Source organism: Tenrec ecaudatus, chromosome 5 (genome assembly GCF_050624435.1).
Source record: "Tenrec ecaudatus isolate mTenEca1 chromosome 5, mTenEca1.hap1, whole genome shotgun sequence".
Classification (NCBI taxonomy): domain Eukaryota; kingdom Metazoa; phylum Chordata; class Mammalia; order Afrosoricida; family Tenrecidae; genus Tenrec; species Tenrec ecaudatus.
Genome location: NC_134534.1, coordinates 68,096,162 through 68,116,932, shown reverse-complemented (window position 1 = coordinate 68,116,932; position 20,771 = coordinate 68,096,162). Strand labels below are relative to the sequence as shown.

The 20,771-nt window shown below is 42.5% G+C and overlaps 1 protein-coding gene and 1 non-coding gene across 2 annotated transcripts in view; one reads left to right on the top strand and one right to left on the bottom strand.

Moving 5' to 3' along the window:
* LACTB2 (lactamase beta 2) overlaps nt 1–19,202 on the bottom strand; it is a 51,185-nt gene extending 31,983 nt beyond the window's left edge. The window contains exons 1-2 of the mRNA XM_075549585.1: nt 19,016–19,202; nt 3,699–3,862 (exon numbers count right to left, since the gene is read on the bottom strand). Coding sequence (XP_075405700.1) covers nt 3,699–3,862; nt 19,016–19,137 — 286 coding nt within the window. The 5' untranslated portion in view covers nt 19,138–19,202. The remainder of the gene's footprint in view (nt 1–3,698; nt 3,863–19,015) is intronic.
* Nucleotides 19,203–20,018: 816 nt separating this feature from the next.
* LOC142449369 (U1 spliceosomal RNA) lies at nt 20,019–20,182 on the top strand. The gene has a single exon (XR_012784564.1). It is a non-coding gene; the product is annotated as a U1 spliceosomal RNA (small nuclear RNA).
* Nucleotides 20,183–20,771: the final 589 nt, after the last annotated feature.

Below are 20,771 nucleotides of genomic sequence, written 5' to 3'. Positions count from 1 at the left end.
GTGCAAATATGAATACACATATGCTATCACAATAGCAATTTCCAGATAGAATGGAGAATAGTATGTGAAAGCAATCATATAACAACAATGAGAATAGCAATAATAAAAACCTAGGTGAAAGATGTAGGAGTTGGCGTCTGTAAAGAGTTGCGGCCTTGGAAACCCTGTGGACCAGTTCTACTCTGTCCTACAGAGTCACTATAAGTTGGACTTATGTTAATAATTAAAAAATACCAGCTATGTTTATCTTGACATGTAATTCACATAGAAAATTACCCCCTTAAAGTACGTAATAGTTTTTATATATTCACAGAATTGTACAACCATTACCATTACATAATTTTAGCCCATTTTCCTCATTCCAAAAAGACACCTCATACCTTCTGGTACAGTCACTCCGGTACCCTTCTAGGCCATTAGTCCCTGGCAACCTCTAAACCATTTTCTTTCTCTATCCTATAATAATTTTAAATAGAAGCAAACCCTCAGCCATTTGTCAAAGTTTGAATAATGGGTTATAACAGCATTGCTAATGCTTAATATTTAAGCTGATATAAACATGTCAATCTGTTTAAGTCCAACAATTTCTAAGAAAATATATTCCAATTGAATAGCACAGAAGAAAATACTTGACTCCTGGGACGAAGACATAAAGTACTTGGCAAAGATCTGACTTCAGTAGCAAAATAATCCTTAATTATCAGATAACAAAATATATTTTACAAATTAGCTCAAAAGCAAAACAAAACACTCCAGCACACTGCAGCTCCATGCTTCTCTTGTGCAGCAAACTGGAGGCTCTCTAGAGTCACAGGGGCTTCTAAATGACACACTAATGATGTTCAAATATTCTCAGAGCAGGTTTTTTTTAAGTTTTAAAAAAGATTTCTTCAATTTCCTAAATAACCTTCACTTAGCACTCCGTATTGTGGAAAACTGGAATATACAGTCTAGACACTACAACATCGAGAGTTGAGGATACTGGTGAGACTGCACATGTCTATAAGTACTTTCGAATCCCCTAGAACAACCGTGTCCCGTCTCAGACTACAGCCGATGATAGGCCTTCAACTGCAAGAGGTTTACAGATGATACTTTTATCTGAATGTGTTCAGCAGGTTTTTTTTCTCAGATTTGTATGAAATACCCAGAAGGTGCACATCCAGAGCCAGGAAGTAGGCGAGTGGTTGTCAGGGCTGGGGGAAGATTGCTGTTTAACGGGCATGGGGTTCCCTTCGGTTGGACGAAAATGCCTTGGAATTAGAAAGAACCCTGCATGCACTAAATGACACTGAATTGCGCATTTTAATTAAATGTGAATTTTGCCACCATCTAATGGATAAAAGAGAGAAAGGAAAGTGAGACTAAATCAGTGAGAAGTAGGACACACACTCCTCCGAGTTGGAATCAAGCCGGAGGAAAACAAGACTGGGTGAGACCCTTTTCTCTACGTGCAGCCTGGATATCTTGGTGCCCCAAGTCTAGTCTCAAGGTGTAAGAAGTATGTTACTTAAAAATATTAAAAATGTTAGGTGCCCCCGAGTCAGTTCTGATTTATAGCAATCCCACGTACAAGCGAACGAAATACTACCCTCACCATGCCTGCGCCCATAGCTGTAGCCACTCTCAACCTATCTCATCAAGGATCTTCTGCGTTATCAGTGGTTCCTGATGGTGCTGTTGGGGAAGTGTTGGACTGCTAACTGTAAGGTCGGAGGTTCAAACTCACCCCATGTTCTGAGGAAAACACTGAGGCTATCTGTTCCCACAAGATTTATAGACTCAGAAACCTTGTACAGGGAAGCGATGAGTTGGGCCTGATTCCATGACACTGAGTTTGGTTCTGCTTTACCAAGCACAACGTCCTCCTCCTAGGCCTGGTCCAAAGAATGTGAGGGGAGGTTCCTAGGCCTGGTCCAAAGAATGTGAGGGGAGGTTCCTAGGCCTGGTCCAAAGAATGTGAGGGGAGGTCTCTCCATCCTGGCTTCTCAGGAACAAAGATTTGTTCACTCCTCTGGCATTTCATGGTCTATACAACATTCTTCACCAACCCCGTTACTTAGAGGCACCAATTTTTCTTCAGTCTTCCTTATTCACCGAACAGCATTCACAAGCATATGAGACAATTGAAAATACCAGGGGTTGGGTCAGGTTCACTTTAATCCTAAAAGTAGTACTTTTTTTTTTTTTTTAACACTTTCAAGAGATTTTGTGCAGATTTTCCCAATGCAATGTGTTGTTTGATTTCTTGCTGGCTGCTTCCATGTGTGTTGATTGTGTACCCAAGTAAAATGAAATCCTTGACAACTTCAAAATTTTGTTTATTATGATGATGCTTATTGGTTCAGTTGTGAAGATTTATCTTCTCGATGTTGAGGGATAATCGATACTGCAAGCTGCAGTCTCTGATCGTCATTAGGAAGTGCTTCAAGTTCTCTCTGCTGTTCGTAGCATGGCTGGATTATCTGCATACTGCAGGTTAATAACGAGTCTTCCTCTACGTTATTCTTCATATAGTCTAGCTATGTGGATTGTTTGCTTATCATAGAGATTGAATAAGTGTGGTAAAAGAGTATAACCCTGAAGCATACCTTTCCCGATTTCAAACCACGCAGTATCCCTCTGTTCTGTTGGATAGAGTGCTTCTTGGTCTAAGTACAGGTGTATTCGTGGATGCATCCTTGTATGAGCGCTTCTTGACTGCCTGGTTTTACCAGTCCAGTACCTTCCATCCTGCAATGCTCTCTTCCAAGTACCTAAGCACCTCCATCCTCTCCCTGTCCTCTCCAAACACAACAGCTGCTGCTCACCCCACCTTATTCTCTCTCCCTTTTCTCTTCACTTCAATTTGTATTTCCTTATGACCTATCACTATTTCACCTTACTTATTTACAATTTTTCTTCTTTACTTGAATGGCAGTTACTTGAGTGCAGGGTCTTTGTCTCTCTTGCTTCCTACTATACAACAATGCTACACTACACAACTACTGTGTCTGCATGCAGTAGGCATTTGGGTGCTTGTGCAATGAAAGAACGGGTGATCCTGGTGCGGTGGTGAGATGTGGAAACAAGAGGAGAGCTGGTAAACCAGCGTTACGGAAATGGTCTTAGGAACAGAGATTTAATGATGCAGTGATTTCTTGACAGAATTTAAGTGTATCTTGGGAAGGCCTCAGATCATCTGTTTAAAAGGTGGACAATAACAGCATCTAACTCAAAATAATGCATGTAAAGCAGTTAGCACAGCAGCCGGCACTTACAGAGTACTTACCATCAGACTAAATTAAACTTGACCTTCAGCATTGGAAAGAAAGAGGAGAATAGTGAGAGAAGAGGATTTGAAACAGAACACAGGTCTTTGCCTTTCCTTCTATGTTAAGTGGGATCAGCATTTAAGAAGTAGACTACATTCTAAAAGTACTATGCGAATTTGAATTGAAGTGCCTGGGTGGCAGCAGTGGGACCTGACTACTAACCATTAATGGAAAGGTGGGTGGTTCAAGCCAGTGCACAGGCGGCAATCAGCCTGGACGACCCTAGGAAGCAGTTTTACTCCGCACACATTGGCTGCCAGGACCCCAAGGCACTGAACAAGACCGCCACCACCAAATAGGAAGCACTTCGTAAAGGGTTTACCAGCGTACTAAGCTTTATATCCAAGACACAGGATTCTGAACACAGTTTTCCTTCATGCTTACCGCTATTGATGCTTTTACAAATGTCTGTTATGCCCCCACAATGGTCTTTGTGCCAGTGAGTCACTATGATTTCCTGGATTGCTGTGTTAAATTCAGACAGAGCCTGCTTTAAACAGCTGATATATTCTGGAATTTCTGGCTCTCCAGTGTCAATGAGGATTCTCCTGAAAATTAAATGGAAGATAATCACACAATTAGAATATAAAGTTAATACCAGAATATTACTTACATTGATATTTTTATATCACTTAAGAAAGTACATACATTAAAAAAAAGTTTTATTGTGTTTTCATTGACGGTTCATACAGCAGTTTAAGTTCCCATTCAGCAATTTCTACACAAATTGTTTAGTGACATTGGTTATATTTTTTACAATGCGTGAATATTCATTCTCATTATTTCTGCTCTGGTTGTTCCATTTCCAATCATCTATTTTCCCTGCCCCTGCGCATTCTCATCTTACTTTTAAAGTAATTGTTGAGTATTTGGTATAAGTAATTTAAAAAAGAAACTAAACAAATTTTGTTTTTTCTTTTAGCATCTTTGAAAACAAACTGCACACTTCTTTAGCTTAGCTACAGTAATCTCACCTTAAGAAAAAAATATCAACAGTTCCCCCAATAAAAAGATAAAAAATCAATAGTTAAGTACAAGAGTAAACAGTTATCAAAAACATCACTTACTTAGTACTTACAGTAAGCACAGAGTATTTGATACACATTTTTAAAAACGGCCTCTTCACGACAGTGTGTGAAGGCAGGCATTTCATTATTACTCCCCATGCTAAGCAAGTTGTCCATAGTTGACTCACTGAATGAGTGGCAGAAGCAGCATCAAACAAAGGTCGTCTGGCTCCAGAAGCCTGTTTTCTAGATCTTTCACAAAGTCCTGGAATGTCTCCTAGATGGGGCTGGAATCATCACTCACTGCTGAGATGCTACACTGGCTTCCTCACACACAAAAAGGAAGGTAGTAGGGAAGTATGGAGGAAATATTTGGGCTACTTTTGTTATTCTTTCTTTCTTTTAAAGTCATTTTATTGGGGGCTCTTATAGCTCTTATAACAATCCACACATCATTTGTATCAAGCATATTTGTACTTATGTTGCCATCATCATTTCCAAAACATTTTCCACTGAGCCCTTGGTATCAGCTCCTCTACTTCCCCCTCCTTACTCCATCCTCCCACCCTTATGAATCCTTGATCAATTATATATTGGTATTATTATTTTGTAACATTTTATTATTTCTTTGTTGTAAAATATATATAATCAGCATTTGCCAGCTCACAATTTTCACTTGAATAATTCAGTGACACCAATTATATCAACCATGTGATAATTGAATTAAGCTTCAAATAACTTGAATATTCAAACCCTTCTCTTTCAATGCAGACCCCAAACTTTAGGGGTCAAATACTTCCTTGCTCCCATCTGAAAGAATAAATCCTGGGATTTGGTTATTGGATGTCCTGATCTGAAAAGGCTAGAGACGCCTGAAGGTATTAAAAGTATCACTGAAACAGAGAAGGGGGTGAAGGGAGATGCCGGACTGGGCAAGATATGACAAAATAATAATTCATAAATTATCAAGGGCTCACGAGGAAGGGGGAGCGGGGATAAAGGGGGAAAAAAAAGAGGACCTGATGCAAAGGGCTTAAGTGTAGAGCAAATGCTTAGAAAATGATTAGGGCAAAGAATGTACGGATGTGCTTTATACAATTGATGTATGTATATGTATGGATTGTGATAAGAGTTGTATGAGTCCCTACTAAAATGTTTGTAAATAAATAAGTAAATAAAAGTGTCACTGAGACCCAGCGGAAGTATTCATCTCCTCCAGAAAGTCTCCTGAACCATGCCAACCTTTCACCACCTTTTATTTAAAACAACAACAACAAAAAAATCCCACTTCTAAAAATCCCATATAATTCATGTACAACTCAATGGTTTAAATACATTAAAAAAGACGTGTGCAATCATCACCACAATCAATTGTGGACTATTTCCCTCGTTCGCATACCCATTAGTAATAGCTCCCCACTACCCTTCCAGTCATAACCCTCACTCACTCACCATGTGTGAGTCAATTCCAACGCATGCTGGCCCTGTAGGACAGGGCAGAACTGCCGCTGTTGGTGCATGAGATTGTAACTCTTTACAGCAGTAGAGAGCCTCATCTTTCTCTTGGTCATAACCCAAACGAAATATCAATTTAGTTACTGTCTCTATGGATTATCTATTCTGGGTTTCATGTCAAGAAAATTATACAAAAAACCCCAACAATGACAACAAAATAAAACACAGAAAGACTTCAATCCAAAAGAAAGCAAAAAAGAAAGCAAAATAGAATTACCTTACAACGTGTTAAATTTTAACTTAACTAGAATCCACTTTAACAGTAATCCACTTTCCAATGTACCATGACGGTAAGATTTTTCATATCCCTAGCCAATTGTCTGAGGGCATTCAAGGGAGGCTTAATCTGAACGAGGGCTATGCAAATGGGACTTTGGGTTTTCACCGGCATCTGTAGCCGTCTGAAAATCAACTGCTCAGAATTTAAGTTCTAATACAATTGCCTCCTACAGTCTTGGATTTTTATTATTATACAATGCTGGCGTGCCCCTTTTGTATTGACCTTAGCTGGCACCTCACTGAGACGGCTGCTTGTATGAAAACAAGCCTTAGTCTCTAGACACTATTCTTTCTGACAGCCAAGTGCCATCTGATTTTTTTCCCACCACATCACACTGCTATTACACCTATACCTTCAGAGATCACTTCATGAGGGCAAGTGGTTTTGAACTTTCCTCATACATCCACTCCTCACTTGACAAGGTCAAGTTCAAAGACCAGGTCATAATGCAAAAATTGGTGTTATATGAAATGGAAGATTAGATAATGAAATTACATCGTTGTATAATCAAACAATGCTTTCACCTAACACCTTGACATGTTTACTGCCAAAGGTTGTTACTATGCAAAATGGTTGGATAGATTAAAAAAATATTTTTAAAGCAAAATATCAGAAAACAAGGCAGTTGATTAAGTGAGGATTAGATGTACTCTTTGTCTTTCTTCATTATGCAATACCCTTTATTGATGAAGTGTTACTGAATGAAAGCAAATAGAGCGACATTTTCTCCTCAAAAACCAATTCACAAACATTTTATTCTATGGTGCTGTACAATAACACTTCAGTAATTCAGCCTGAGAGATTAGCCTCGATGAGAAGTCTCAATAAATTCATTCACCCAACAATAACTCTTTAAAGATCACCTGCTTTGTATCACGTCTTTATTTCTTACCATCTTGCAAACAAGGCAAAACCCTGTTTACATTCCTGTGGAGGGTAGGAATTGGGGGCTGGGGGGATGGCCACATGGACTAAAAACAAACAAGCAGAAGTAACAGATAGTAGAAAACATTTTGTGCAGCATTAAAATTGAGGAAATAGATATGGCAAGTAACCATATAGCTATTTCATAGTGGGTGGTTTGTTTCCATAGCCCCATTCACTGACACCCAAAATAATAAAAACAAACCATCCCAACTTGACCAAGATGGAGGACTAAACAGAGATAGTATTCAGAATCTCTACAACATAAATTCTCATACTTAATTGGACTTCCACTTCCTTTTCAGAAAAAAAAATTACTTAGCAACCTCCTGGCCATGAAAAAGTTTTGTACTATTGCCCACAATCCAGGGTAAAGCATAGGTATCTGCTATTGCGGCCACCCCTAGGGGCTGGCACCACCCACTTTGGGAGCCGCTGCTCTGGCTACTCTACATGTGAAATGAATACTGACAACAATCTTGGAACAGAGCTGCAATGAAACAGAAAACAAGGATAGCGATACATAAAAGGATATAAAATATGAGAAAAGGATAAGAAAGGATATAGGAAACAAATAAAGACATATAAATCCTGAATAAAAATCACGAACAAAGAGGCATATGGACTGGTGAATTGTCAATGGGTCCAGTACAATGTAGTCCTTTGGAATGATTATGAGCAGTGTTCTAATGGGCCAGGAACCAGAGAAGTGCCTCTGCTTGCCCAGGAAGGCACCAGTACGCACTGGTGATTAACAACCCCAGAGGTGCCATTACCTCCCGCTGCCCTGGACCCACCACCTGGGGACCCGAAGTGTGGGTCCTCCAAACTCTGAAATAGATCAGCCTCCACCCCCCAACTCACCCCCCAACCCAATTCCCCAGTGCTGGGTTGCAATATTTTCTTTAAAAAAAAAAATCTTTTTAGTTGTGCCTTATTCCCTTGCTTTTGTTCTTTTAAAATGATTTTTGTATTTTTAAAATGTTTTTTGTATTGTTCTCCTTCTCCCTCCAACTTTTTTGATCCAACGGAGAGGCTGCCCTGCCCACCACATCCTCCATGCCCACCTGGCACTCGGTGACCCACACAGCAGCAGGTGAGTGCTGCACTCCTGCCAAGAGTGTCCTGCTGGGTTTCTGTGTTGCCTCCTTTAGTTCTTTCCTTTCTCTCTCTCTCTCTCTCTCTCTCTCTCTCTCTCTCTCTCTCTCTCTCTCTCTTTCTCTCTCTCTCACACATTTCCCCATTTCCCATTCTGATCCTGCAGTGACTGCCAAGCTGTGACAGGACTGGGTCCCTTTCTTCTTCTCTTTCTTCAGAGTTCTTTCCTCTCCCTCTCTTGGTTTCTTTCCTTTCCCCTCCGCCTCCGCCCACCAGTTCTTTTCACTTCTGTGGAGCAGGCAGCGTGTCCCTCTGCTTCCACTGTTGGAAGTCCCGGCCCCTTGACTGCTTCCCTTACATGGGCAGCAGTGCAGCCCCCCCAGGGAGGGCGCCCCACTCCGCACTTGCAGCATCTCTCTCACCCCTCAGTTGTGAACAAGCACCATGTTCCCCATGCAGCCGTGTCTGGCAGCCTGTGCTTGGACCACTTTTCCCCCTTAGTACTTCCCTTGTTTCTCCTTGTTTTACTACACCTCCACCTCCATCCCCCTAAAAGTTGGGAGTCAGTAACCCTGTCCAACCATAACTATCACACCTGCTGCCACCTGGGCTAGTGTTCACTACCTGCTCCAAAACCACAGGATTGGTGATAGATAACAGCCGTGGTATCACCACGAGATTGGTGACTGAAGCCATGTGACCTATCCCTTTGCTCTAACCTGCTCTATCTGGCCAGCAATTGGACTTTAACCACATTCCCCAGCACTACTCCATCACCACAGAGCCAGTGGTGAGCACAGCAGTGCTTCTTACGTAGTAACTACAGTTGTTTGCCTGCCCTGCTCCCCAGGATGAAGCTACCCCAAATACAATCAATAATACAGTAACACATGCAATGTCTTAGAGAGAACAAAAAAACTTCAAATCATACACACACACACACACACACACACACACACAGAGAGAGAGAGAGAGAGAGAGAGAGAGAGAGAGAGAGAGAGAGAGAGAGAGAGAACAATAACAAAAATAACAGGCTAACTCAAATAAGTGGTCAAAATAAAGGGTCAGAAAATATTCCAGGGAGAAATGTTACTGAAACTACTGGAAATGGAATTCAAAGGATATATACTGAAATCCCTCCAGATTAAGAAAACGATCAATGAACTACTATCTCTCTTAAAGTCAATAGTAACTACTATTTGCCAAAAGTCTAAATTTTATTACCTAAAGCAAAAAACAACCAACCAGCCAAAAGCAACTGATTGTTAAACCTAGTCAATTGCAACTCACAACGATCCTATACTGGGTTTCTGAAACTTAAAATCTCTAAGGGAATATATAGCCTCATCTTTCTCCCTCAGAATGGCTGTTGGGTTTGAACAGCTAACCTTGTGGTTAGTAGTACAATGCTCAAATCTTTATGGAAGCAGTCGCATCTTTTCTTGTGGGATGGCTGGTGGGCTCTACTGTGGACCCACCAGTTAGTAGCCAACCACATAATCCATTACATCACTAGGGCTCCTTTCTCTTACCTGGAAGAGTTATAATTAAAGAAAAAGTCTATTACCTCTAAAAGCATAGTGCAAATTTCTGTCTTTCTTCTGAATCTCTTTACCTTTCTGTTTCAAACTGGACTAAGAGGCCATATTTTCATCAGATAAACCTTTTAAATCTAGTATCAGAAAGAAAAGATCAAGGAATAAACAAAGATAAAATCAAGGAAATCATCAGCAAAATCAACGAAAACATGGCCCCAACTCTAGAAGAACATGAAAACAATAAAAGAACAAATGAAAAAAATAAAGAAAACTGAAAACACAAAAACAGCAAGTAGCCATTCAAAAGATAAGTAAAACTTCAAAAACCGATACATTAAAAGAGCTATGGAGAAGAACTGAACTAATGGATGACAGAATTAGTAAAACTGAAGGCAGATTTCTTAACATTAATGTGTTTAGAGGAATAAGTAGTGAAAAATGCAAAAAATGTGATAGAAAGACAGAATTATGTGAGGCTCCATCAAGAAGATCTTTTGTGTGACTGGGATTACAAATCAAGAAAAGACAAAATAACACAACAAACCACATGGGGTTACATTCCCCACCCCCATCAGAGACAAAATGGATGATGTCCAAATGACACACTTCACATAATCCTTCCTCAGAAGGCCAAGAGAAACATATACAGATGACAATCCTGGATCTGTGAACAGCAAATGAGAGCAGCATGAATCTGATAAAATACTATTTGGAAAGGCAGAGAGAACGAAACAGATGGAGCAGGGTCCCATGCTACACCTGGACATTTTGAGAGACAGATGGCAACACACACACACAGCTGAGACAAAGCCACCTTTACAGAATCGCTATGGGGCCAGAGTTACAGTGTGGGCACATCCTGAGTGAAACAGGTGAGGAGACTATGAGCTGGAGCTGGGTGAGGGATGTGGAGAGAAGTGGGTGAGAATCCTAGTAGTATAGCTGGCTGCTGAGCAAGGAGGGAGCCAGGGGAGGGGAGCTAACCCCTCACGGGCACATAGTCCTCGGTGTTTGTGTTGAGGGCCCATGCCAAGGAGAAAGAAAGCATGGCAGTTGGAGACCCTGGTATCTGTGCATGCCCCTCCTCAACAGAGTGTGGGCAGGAACAAAATGACTGGCTGTACCTTATCTAAAAGTGTCCTGGCTCATGCTAGTAACTGGCCAGAGAAAAGCTTTTCATCCCGCTTTTCCTCTCATGTCGTCCTCCTGACAGGAGGGGAGGTTCTCTTCTGGAGCCCACAGACCCAGCAGCTGGAGACAACCTGCTGTAGCCATATACCCACCCCGTCTACTTGGGCAAGCAGTGCCACCCACTACATCATTCCCAAGCAGACTGCACTTCATGTGTGTAGTGCCACTGATTGACAGGCCCTGCTCTCAGGGCACTCACGATTCACCCACACAGTTGTCAGTCAGGGATGCACAAACTATGTGCTAGGCTCCTACTCCACCCAGTGGCATGTGCTTCCACAGATCTATAAATATCTGCTCATCCCCTCTGCAGCTGCTCATCATGGTCAGCAAGCAAAGACCTGCGCTCCCTCTAGTTTCTCCATCAACTGGGAGACAGGAGTGGAGAGACAAGCAAGTGTTCGAAGACACATAAATACCCTGACTAAGCAGATGTAACAGACTGAACCAAAGTAATACATAACTAACTAATAACTATAACAATCCCAAACGTCCCTGAGACAGCTAGAGCCAAAAAACCAAACCCACTGTCATCGAACTGACTCCAACTTATCGCAGCCCGATAAGACAGAACAGAATGACTCCAGGGAGTTCGAGGCTGTCCATCTGTATAGAAACAGATAGCCTCAGCTTTCTCCCTTGCAGCAGCTGGTGAGTTCTGTGAGCACACCAGGCAACTTCAAATAATATGAAGAGAGAATAAAGTGATGGAAACCAGTGACTACACTCGAGAACCTGGAAATCTTTCCAAGGAAGAACTGGTAATAGAACTACCCGATAAATAATTTATAAGATATAAATATATAAGATCTTCTAAGAGTTCAAGAAAACCTGCACACACACACATATGCACTGATAAAGGAAAACAGACAATATAGAATTCAGCAAAATAATATGAAATGACTAAAAACAACTAGAAACCATAAAAAACAGCAATTGATATCCAAATGACTAACATTAAAATGTTAGATATAGTAACACATTGGAAAGACAAAAGGGTAGAATCTAGTCTTTGTGAAGAGCAGATTGGCAAATCGGAGGGCAAATCCCTTGATACCAATTTGTGTTTCATGAAAAATCAGGGGGGGAAAATGAACGAGGCCTAAGATTTAGGAAAGTATCATGAAGAACAATTTATGTATGATCAAATTCCAGAATAGGAGGAAAAACTAAAATCACACACAGAGGGAAATGTCCAAGGTTTACTACCAGAAACTTCGCTAATATTACACAGATGAAAAATATGTCTATCAGAGTAGTTTAGGAAACACCATACATGATAGACCCCAAAGGAAAAAAAGTCACCAAGACATATCCTCCGAGAAATTTCCAAAACTAAAGACTTGGTAGAAACCATCTAAGAAGGCAATCGAATGACATATGAAACTCTGAAAGAAAAAAATTTACCAACCAAGAATGACATATTCCAGCAATACTGTCTCTCAATCACAATGCCAAGTTAGAAAATTTCAGAATAAACTGAAATTATGATAATTAAAAAAATCAGACTAACTTTATAAGAAATGCTAAAGGTACAGAGAACTAACACCTGAAATTGACATATGCCAACCTCACCTTGCAAATCCACCAGAAAAGGAATTCTTAAAAATAAGCTTTAAAGACTGAACATCGAGAAGCAGAAGCATCAATCTGTAAATGATGCCAACTACAAAACACAAAAAAGAACGTTACAATTATAGAACTTCCAAAGGGAGTGGAATTAAGAAAAAAACTTGCTGTTGGTAGAGGCTGCGAAGTTGGTTCAAACTCCCCGTGATCTTACATACAACAGAATGACAAACACTGCCCAGTCCTGCACAACTGTGCTACGTGTGAGCCCATGGGTGCAGACGCTGCGTCAGTCCTCACAGAGGGTCACCACTGACCCTCTACTTTACCAAGTAGAACCTCGGGCGACCACTGTCCACTGCTCTGAAAGGGAGGACAGGAGAGCGTCCTGGAGAGCAGGAGGAAAGCTGTGGAAGAAAACTGAATAATCTGACCAGGCTGAATGGCCAGATAGATACTCCCTTCCCATTGTGTCTGGCACTGAACTCAACTCCTTGCTAGAAACGTCAATCATTTCAGATCAAAAGGGCAGCGTTTAACAAAGGTCAAAGTTCATAGCGGCAGGGAAGAATGAGGAACAGAAACAGGAAATATGTGGAGGAAAGGGGACAAGCAATGGTCCATTGAGAGGATTGCAGTGAATGATTTGAATCAGAATGTGTAGGAAATGTTGAATGTAAAAACTATGATCTGCCCTGTAAGTCTTTAACTAATGTAGAGTAAAAAGTTTTTAAAAATATGTATTTGCTGGATGAATGAATAAGGTAGCTTTATTTTTGTTATCTTTTAAAATTCTAAAAACATTAAGATTGCAGTCTCATTTTGCAGAGGAGAAAACCGAGGCCTTGACAAATACCTTGCTCAATGTCACTACTATTAGTACAGAATATATCTGAACCCAGAAATGTCTCACTCTAATGCCCATTTCCTTTGGATAAGAAGAAAACCTCAGCAGATCTGATGAATCACTGCAGGCAGTGGGTTCTTAACCTTTGCCAATGTGGTGAAGCCTATGGACCCCTCTCAAAATGTTTTGCAGCATATAAAATATAATACACAGATGACAGAGAAAGCCATGTACGCTCAACAGTTACCAAAACAAAAACCGTGGTACAGCACTACACGTGTTTCCCTATTACCATACTAAATAACGAGATCAGCACCAAGCCTTATAACTACTCTAGTGTCCAAGCAGTGACGAGTGATCGCACTATCTCGAGGCATGTTGTGGCTGCGCTGAGTTATGGCGGCGTGAGGGGACACCACAGGGGCTGAGAGCACTACTGTAGTTGGTGACCTCTCCTGACAAGTGAACGCCAGGCATATTTTCCTGTGAGGCTAACGAAGATGCAATTTGTTCCCATCTAAGGTTATAGATTTTCTGAAGGGAATCCATGGAAGTTCTTTTTTTCTAGGGGGAGGGAAGGAAGTCGGTGGTGTCACAGGCTCCAAGTTAAGAACTGTTGGTTTGGGGCGAGGATGAAGGACAGTGGAAAGCAATATATAAAGAATGATATGTTGCTGCATCTCTAGTGTCCAGAACAGTGGTGGCACATAACAACCCACTGCAGTATCAAATCGGTGAGGTGTCCTGGTGGCATAGTGGTCATGCTAAGTGCACAGTTGGTGGTTCAAACCACAAGCCACTCCTTGGGAGGACACAGCTTTCTGTTCCCGGAAAGATTTACAGGGCCACTTTGAATTGGAGTTGACTCAGTGGCAGTGAAGTTTTGTGTTCTTTTGAGTACTGAGTTTATCCCACCTCATAGAAACCCCACATAGGGGCTTCAGCTTCCAAAGTGGTACCATACATTTTTATGGAAGCAAGAAAGCTTCAACTTTTTCTTATGGGGCGGCTCCTGGGTTTGAACCACGAACTTTCAGATGAACAGTCCAAGGCATACAACAGGCACTCAAGAAATATTTGTGAATAAAATTAGCATTCAAATACTAATGCATATGTACCATGCATAAGAGACTATGATATCTACCTTCTATGATATCTACAAAGTTGAGCGAGATATGGCCTGTAAGGTCAAGGAGTTTACAGTTAACTCCCTAGCTACAATACATTGTGCATATTGGCAATGTGTACATTTAATCATTTACCAAATTGAAAAGGCACAGAATTATACCGCTGATGCTAACGATAGTCCACACTCTCCTAAATTGTAGCTGCTTCCATGCATTTTGGTAATTTGGCACTTATTCACCCACAACTGGTTACCCTTTCAGTGCCAATGGGCCATTTGGGTGCCCTGGACCTTGAGAAGGAACTTACCATGTTTTACACCAGGATTTCTCAGTTAGAAACAAAAAGAAACCCTTTCCTTCTCCTCTTCCCGAGGAACTCTGCAAACTGCAGCGAAACAGCTTGTAATGTAAAACAGGCATCACGTAAGGCTCCGAGAGAAGCCTACCACTGCCTGGCTGCCGTTCACCATGCTTTCGGGCTTGTATGCTGCCATGCTGCCGGAAGCTCTGCGACTTGCCTTGCCTTGCCAGGACCAGCAGGGTCGCCTATGGTGGACTGGTTTCAGCAGAGTTTCCCACCCATGATAGACTAGGAAGGAAGTCCACTTCTGAGGGATTTGCCTCTGAAAACCTTACGAACAGAAGTGGAACACTGTCTGCTATTGTGTGGGAATCCGAGCACCTCACGCCGGGAGGCCCTCAAAACAACAGCTGCTTTCTCAAAGTAGAGTCCAGCTTAATGATGTGGATGACGGAGCAACGCTTTGGGATCTTCATTTGCCGATGGCACAACTCAACTGAGAAGCAGCAACTGCCAACATTTATTAGTAACTGGAACATGGACTGTAGAAAATAGTAATCCAGGAAAACTGAAAATTCTCCAAAGTGAGATGGACTACATGAAGAATGATATCCTATGAGCCAGTGAACTGAAACTAGACTGGAGTTGGCAATTGTGAAAATGACATTCATACATATGGGTTACTATGCCAGGAGTGACAAACTCAAGAGTAGCGGCACACCACTCATTGTTAAAAAAAACAAACCGAAAGCATTTCAAGATCTATCTTGCAGTACAAAGCTGTATGTGACAGGATACCATCTATAAGCCAACAAGACCAATTAAACAACTATTATTCCGATTTATATGCCTACCCATCAAAGCAAACAATGAAGAACTTGGAAGAATTCTACCAACTCCTTCAGTCTGAAATTGAGGGAGCATGTAATCAAGATGCACTGATAATTAGTGGTGATTGGAATGAAAAGGCTGGATATAAAGAGGAAGGAAAATATGAACTTGGTGATACAAAATCTGGATATTCCATGATGAAATTTTGAAAGACTAATAACTTCTTTTGTAAACTACCTATTTTTCAACAACCTAACAGTGACTATACACCTGGATGTTGTCAGGTGGAAAACACAGAAAGTCAAATTAAGTACATCTGTGGTAAGAGATGTGGGAGAAGTTCATTATCATCAGCCTAAACAAGACCAGGTGCTGACTGTAGAAGAGACCATAAAATGCTCATATGCAAGTTCAGGTTGAAGCCGAGGAAAGTTTTAAAAAGTGCATGAGAGCTAAAATACAACCTTGAGGGTATCCTGTCTGAACGGAAATCTTAGGAACAGATTTAACACATGGAACATTAATGACTGAAGCCAAGAATAGTTGGAGATAACATCAACATCATATGTGAAGAAAGAAAAATATAATTAAAAAGATGAAAATGAGTATCCAAAGAAACTGTTGTAAAATTTGCTCTTGAATGTAAAGTAAATGAAGAAATAATGAATTAAGGAAGCCGAACAAAAAATCTCAAAGGGAAGTTTGAGAAGACAAGGCATAATAATGACATGTGCAAAGACATGGGAGTTAGTTAGAAAACTCAAATGGAAGAACATACTAAGTATATCTTAAGCTGAAAGAACTAGAGAAAAAAATTCAACACTGAATGATTTTAAGGAAAAATAGATACAAGAAGCATTAAAACGAGGATGGAAGGAATGCAGTCGTTGCACCAAAAAGAATGGGCTGACCAACCACCAGTTCAAGAGGTAGCGCTTGAACGGAAGGTACTGGGATGAAGTCCAAGCTGCATTGAAGTTTTTGATGAAAAACAACAACAAAACTCATTGCCATGAAGTCAATACTGACTAGAGATCTATAGGCCAGAGTAGAATTGCCCCTCTAGGTTTCTGAGACTGTAACTGGTTGGTTATAGAGGTAGAAATCCTCATTTTTCTCCCTTGGGAGTGGCTGGTGGCTTCAAATTGGTGACCTTAAGAGGTAGCAGGCCAACGTGTAACCAATACACGACCAGGGTCCCTTGGTAAAAAACCAGGCCCTAGGAATTGAGGGAATACTACTTTAAGTGTTTCAACAAACTGATGCAGTGTGGAAACCCATCCTGCCCTATACCAAGAAACCAGGAAGACTGCTACCTGGAAAATCTCTTGGAAGAGATCCATATTTGTACCCATTCCAAAGAAAGGTGGTCCAAAAGAATGCTCAAGTTGTAGAACAATATCATAAATATCACATGTAACTAAAATTTTGTTGAAGATATTTCACAATTGATTTATAGCAGATCGACAGGGAGCTGCCAGAAACCCAATCCAGATTCAGAAGAGGATATGGAATGAAGGATCCCATTGCTGACATCAGACCGATCTTGGCTAAAAGCAGAGAGTAAGAGAAAGATGTTTACGTGTGTTTATTGATCATGCAAAGGCATTCATTCAGTTGTGTGCCTCATAACAAACTGGATGATACTGTGAAGAACGGGAACAGCAGAAAACTCTGCTCCTGGGGACCTTGCACACAGACCAGGAGGTAGTATGTATTTATCACATCACAGAGCCCCTAAATAAAAGGCAATATCTACATCTTTTGAACAGAAGCAGTCATATGTTCAAATGCTGGAAGAGCAGGTTGTTTGAACTTACTGAGAGAGAGAATTTACTGATCTCCACCATGGTGTTTTCCCGAGACTGTCTAGAGTAATTTTGACTTTATGTAATGATCATTTCCAGTATTGGCTTTAGAGAGTAAATTCCTCTGGCTTTATTAACACTAGTGTATGTGTCCCAGCGAAACATTTTTGCCACACCTCATGCCACCCTGCCCTCGCCACGCCCCCCTCATTAATGCTCTATCTCCCAGATTCTGACCAAGGCTAAAGAGCTTGTTTCTACTTGGCCTGGACTTGATTACTCTGGACTTAACCCTTTGGATGACTGACAAATCCCTTCTATTCTGGTGCTTCCAAAATTCTGATTTCCTGGAAAAAGATACTAAAAACAAATTAAAAATCAATAAACTGTACTTAGCAATCACCTATATTTTGTTCACGGTAGTGTCTTGATTGTACAACTAAACTCCGTGCTCAAGAGGCAGTCTATCTTACTTTTTATGCCGTGCTATAGAGGAGGGGGGTGTCCTTGGGTGGCCCTAGTGGTTCGCCCTCATCTACTACCTTAAATGTTGGTCATTCAAACCCCTCCCCCAGAGGCACGGAGAAAGTAACTTCCGGTGAGCAGTTCTTATGGGACAGCTCTCCTCTCTAACACAAGGAGGCAGCATGTCTGGCTAGGGAGGTTGGTGGTGCTGTCAGGTAAGCCTTCGGCTGCTAACCAGGTCACCTGTTCAAAACCTGTTGCGCTGTAAGGAAAAAGATGAGGTTGTCTGCGTACAGCTCGCTCGGAATCCCATAATGGGTTGCTATGAGTCAGAATGAAATTATGGCAATAGAGTATACTAAAGGTTACATACACAAAAGGTGCTCGAGGCCTAAGACATGCTATGCAGTAAACGACAGCATTTCTGTACAATTCCACTGAAACAGAATACAGCTGACCAAGAGGAATATTTTCTAAGAAATTGACAGGTTTCCTAAAAGCCCAAATTAGCAATGGTCACCTCCTCCTTCCAAGGGGCCAAACAAGGACCCCTTTCTGACATACAAACGCAAGCAACTGGAAAGGAAACTCTGCCCTCTGCTGCTGAGTTAAGAAAACGGCCTTTGTCTCATAAATCACTTTTGTGAAGTGACTCTGGGCATGGCACCAGTTAGGTGAGGAGCCAAGTTAAAACAAGACAAAACAAAACAACATCGTAGGCGATCCTGACCTTTCAACAGTTTAAGGACGCTCACCCTGACTTTGCAAAACACCAAGCAAAGTAAACTGACTTTTAAAAACTGCAAGTGAGGAGTTCTGCTCCTTCCTTCTGCCATTAGATAGTTGTAGCTCGAGCCTTTGTGGCGCAGTATTTAAATTGGTGGGGCTGATGAATTTTTAATCCAAAGGTCAGTAGTGGAGGAATAAAGGTATGCTACTCTGCTCCCATAAAGATTTACAACCTTGGAAACTACGGGCAGTTCTACGCTGCGCTACGGTGTCGCCACGAGCCCGCGGCAAGGGGCCTGTAGGCAGGTCCCCACCAGGGTAGTCCCGGTCTAGCGGACTTCCAGGATCCGGGCGTCCACGTTAGGCCAAGCTGGGATTGCCGGGCCCGGGACAGGCGCTCCCGCGCGCACCTCGAAGCCGCAGCCGCCAGCACCCCCGCCGAGTATGGTGTGGGGCTGGGTGGGACTTTACCTGGGGCCGGTCCCCACCAGGTAGGTGTTCGTGCCCTGCAGGGTCATGGGACCCGGGTTACAGCCCAGCACGCGGACCACGCGATTGGACAGCCGTTCAATACGCTGGAGAGTGGCGGCCATCTCAGTCGGAGCCTCAAGAGCCCAACTCCCGAAATGACAGCGACCGGCGGGCGGGCAGGGCGGGTGAGGAGGGGCGGCGCTGGGGGCAGCGGTCACGTGACGCCGCGCGGGCGGCGCCGGGAGAGGAGCGGCCGGGGGCGGGGCGAGCGGCCGGGGGCGGGGCGAGCGGCCGGGGGCGGGGCGAGCGGCCGGGGGCGGGGCGGGACGTCACGTGACCCCGCGCGCCGCCGCCGTCGGGCGTTCTCCCGCGCGCGGCGTGAGGTGGCCGGGGGCCGGGCGGTCTCGGCTTGGTGGCGCGCCGGCGCCTCTCGCTGGGCTTCATTCCTTCACAGAAGTTTGTGTCCAGGGAGGCGATGTCCTCCAGTTGAGCACGAGACTAAATTATCATCTGGGAAATCCTGTCTTCCTGCTAGGGGCAGGCAGGTTAGGGGTTAGTGCTTGAAGGCTGGAATCTGGAATGGATGGCCTGTCAGGCTGTCAGGAAATTGGGGATGGGGTGGGGTGGGGTGGGGCGGGGTGGGGCGGCGAGGGGGAGGGGTAGCCTGCTTAGCTCTTACCTTTCAAAATAAGTGGCCGTGAGTAATGCTTACTTAGAGCTTACTAGTGGTGCTAAGTGAGGCGCCCGGGGCTCCTAGTGGTTACCCTTTGGACTGCGATCTCAAAGGTCAACAGTTCGAAACTACTAGCCCTTCTACAGAGAGGGATGGGCTTTCTACTCCCATAAGGAATTTACATTCTTGGGAACTCCGCAGAGTTAGTTCAACTACGACACTTAGGCCCGTTCTGCGTGGGCATCGACTAGATGCCAATGAATTTGAGTGATGCTAAGGGGTTGTTTAATCTCATTTAACTCTAACCACAGCTTTCAGAATTAGGCACTCATGTTTACCTGGCAGGGGAGAGACCATGTTCACGGAGGTGGTTTTCCCAGGGCGAGGCTTATCCCTTGCACTCCCGAGGTGCTGGCCCCTGCAATTTCTCCAAATGTGGGAAACTCATCTGCATAATTTGTGGTAGTGGGGAACTGTGTTCACGCTCTCTCCTGGAAAAAAAAGAAAAAAAAGAATTAGGCACTAATAATCCCCATTTTACAAAATAAGCTTAAAGACGTCCAGATTACAGAGTACATGAAATGTCTGAGTTTGGAGCCTTGTTCCTATCTGACTCATGACCAGCATTTGGCGTCCATGGGGGGACACTAACCAAAGGGTAATTGGCTGTCCCTGACAACTAAATCCACACGTGGGAGAGTTTGTGCCTCAGCTATATGGGACTTATTTTCTTTAACAAAACCTTTTTTTAAACTATCCAGCCATTTGGCCCTAGTGTTAACTACCACTCCCTAATTAAAAATTTGCAAAGGTATACTTTATCTATTACAAAATGTTCAGCTCTTAAATAACAATTGTAGCCCCAAATGAAGTGTTCATCTCTCCAGCCCTTTTTAAAAAAAATAATTTTATTGGGGACTCCATGTATACATCAATTGTATAATGCACATTTGTACATTCGTTATTCTCATTATTCTCAAAACATTTGCTCTCCACGTAAGCCCCTGGCATCAATTCCCTCTCCCTCCCTGCTCTCCCCTCCCTTATGAACTCTTGATAATTTATAAATTATTATTTTGTCAT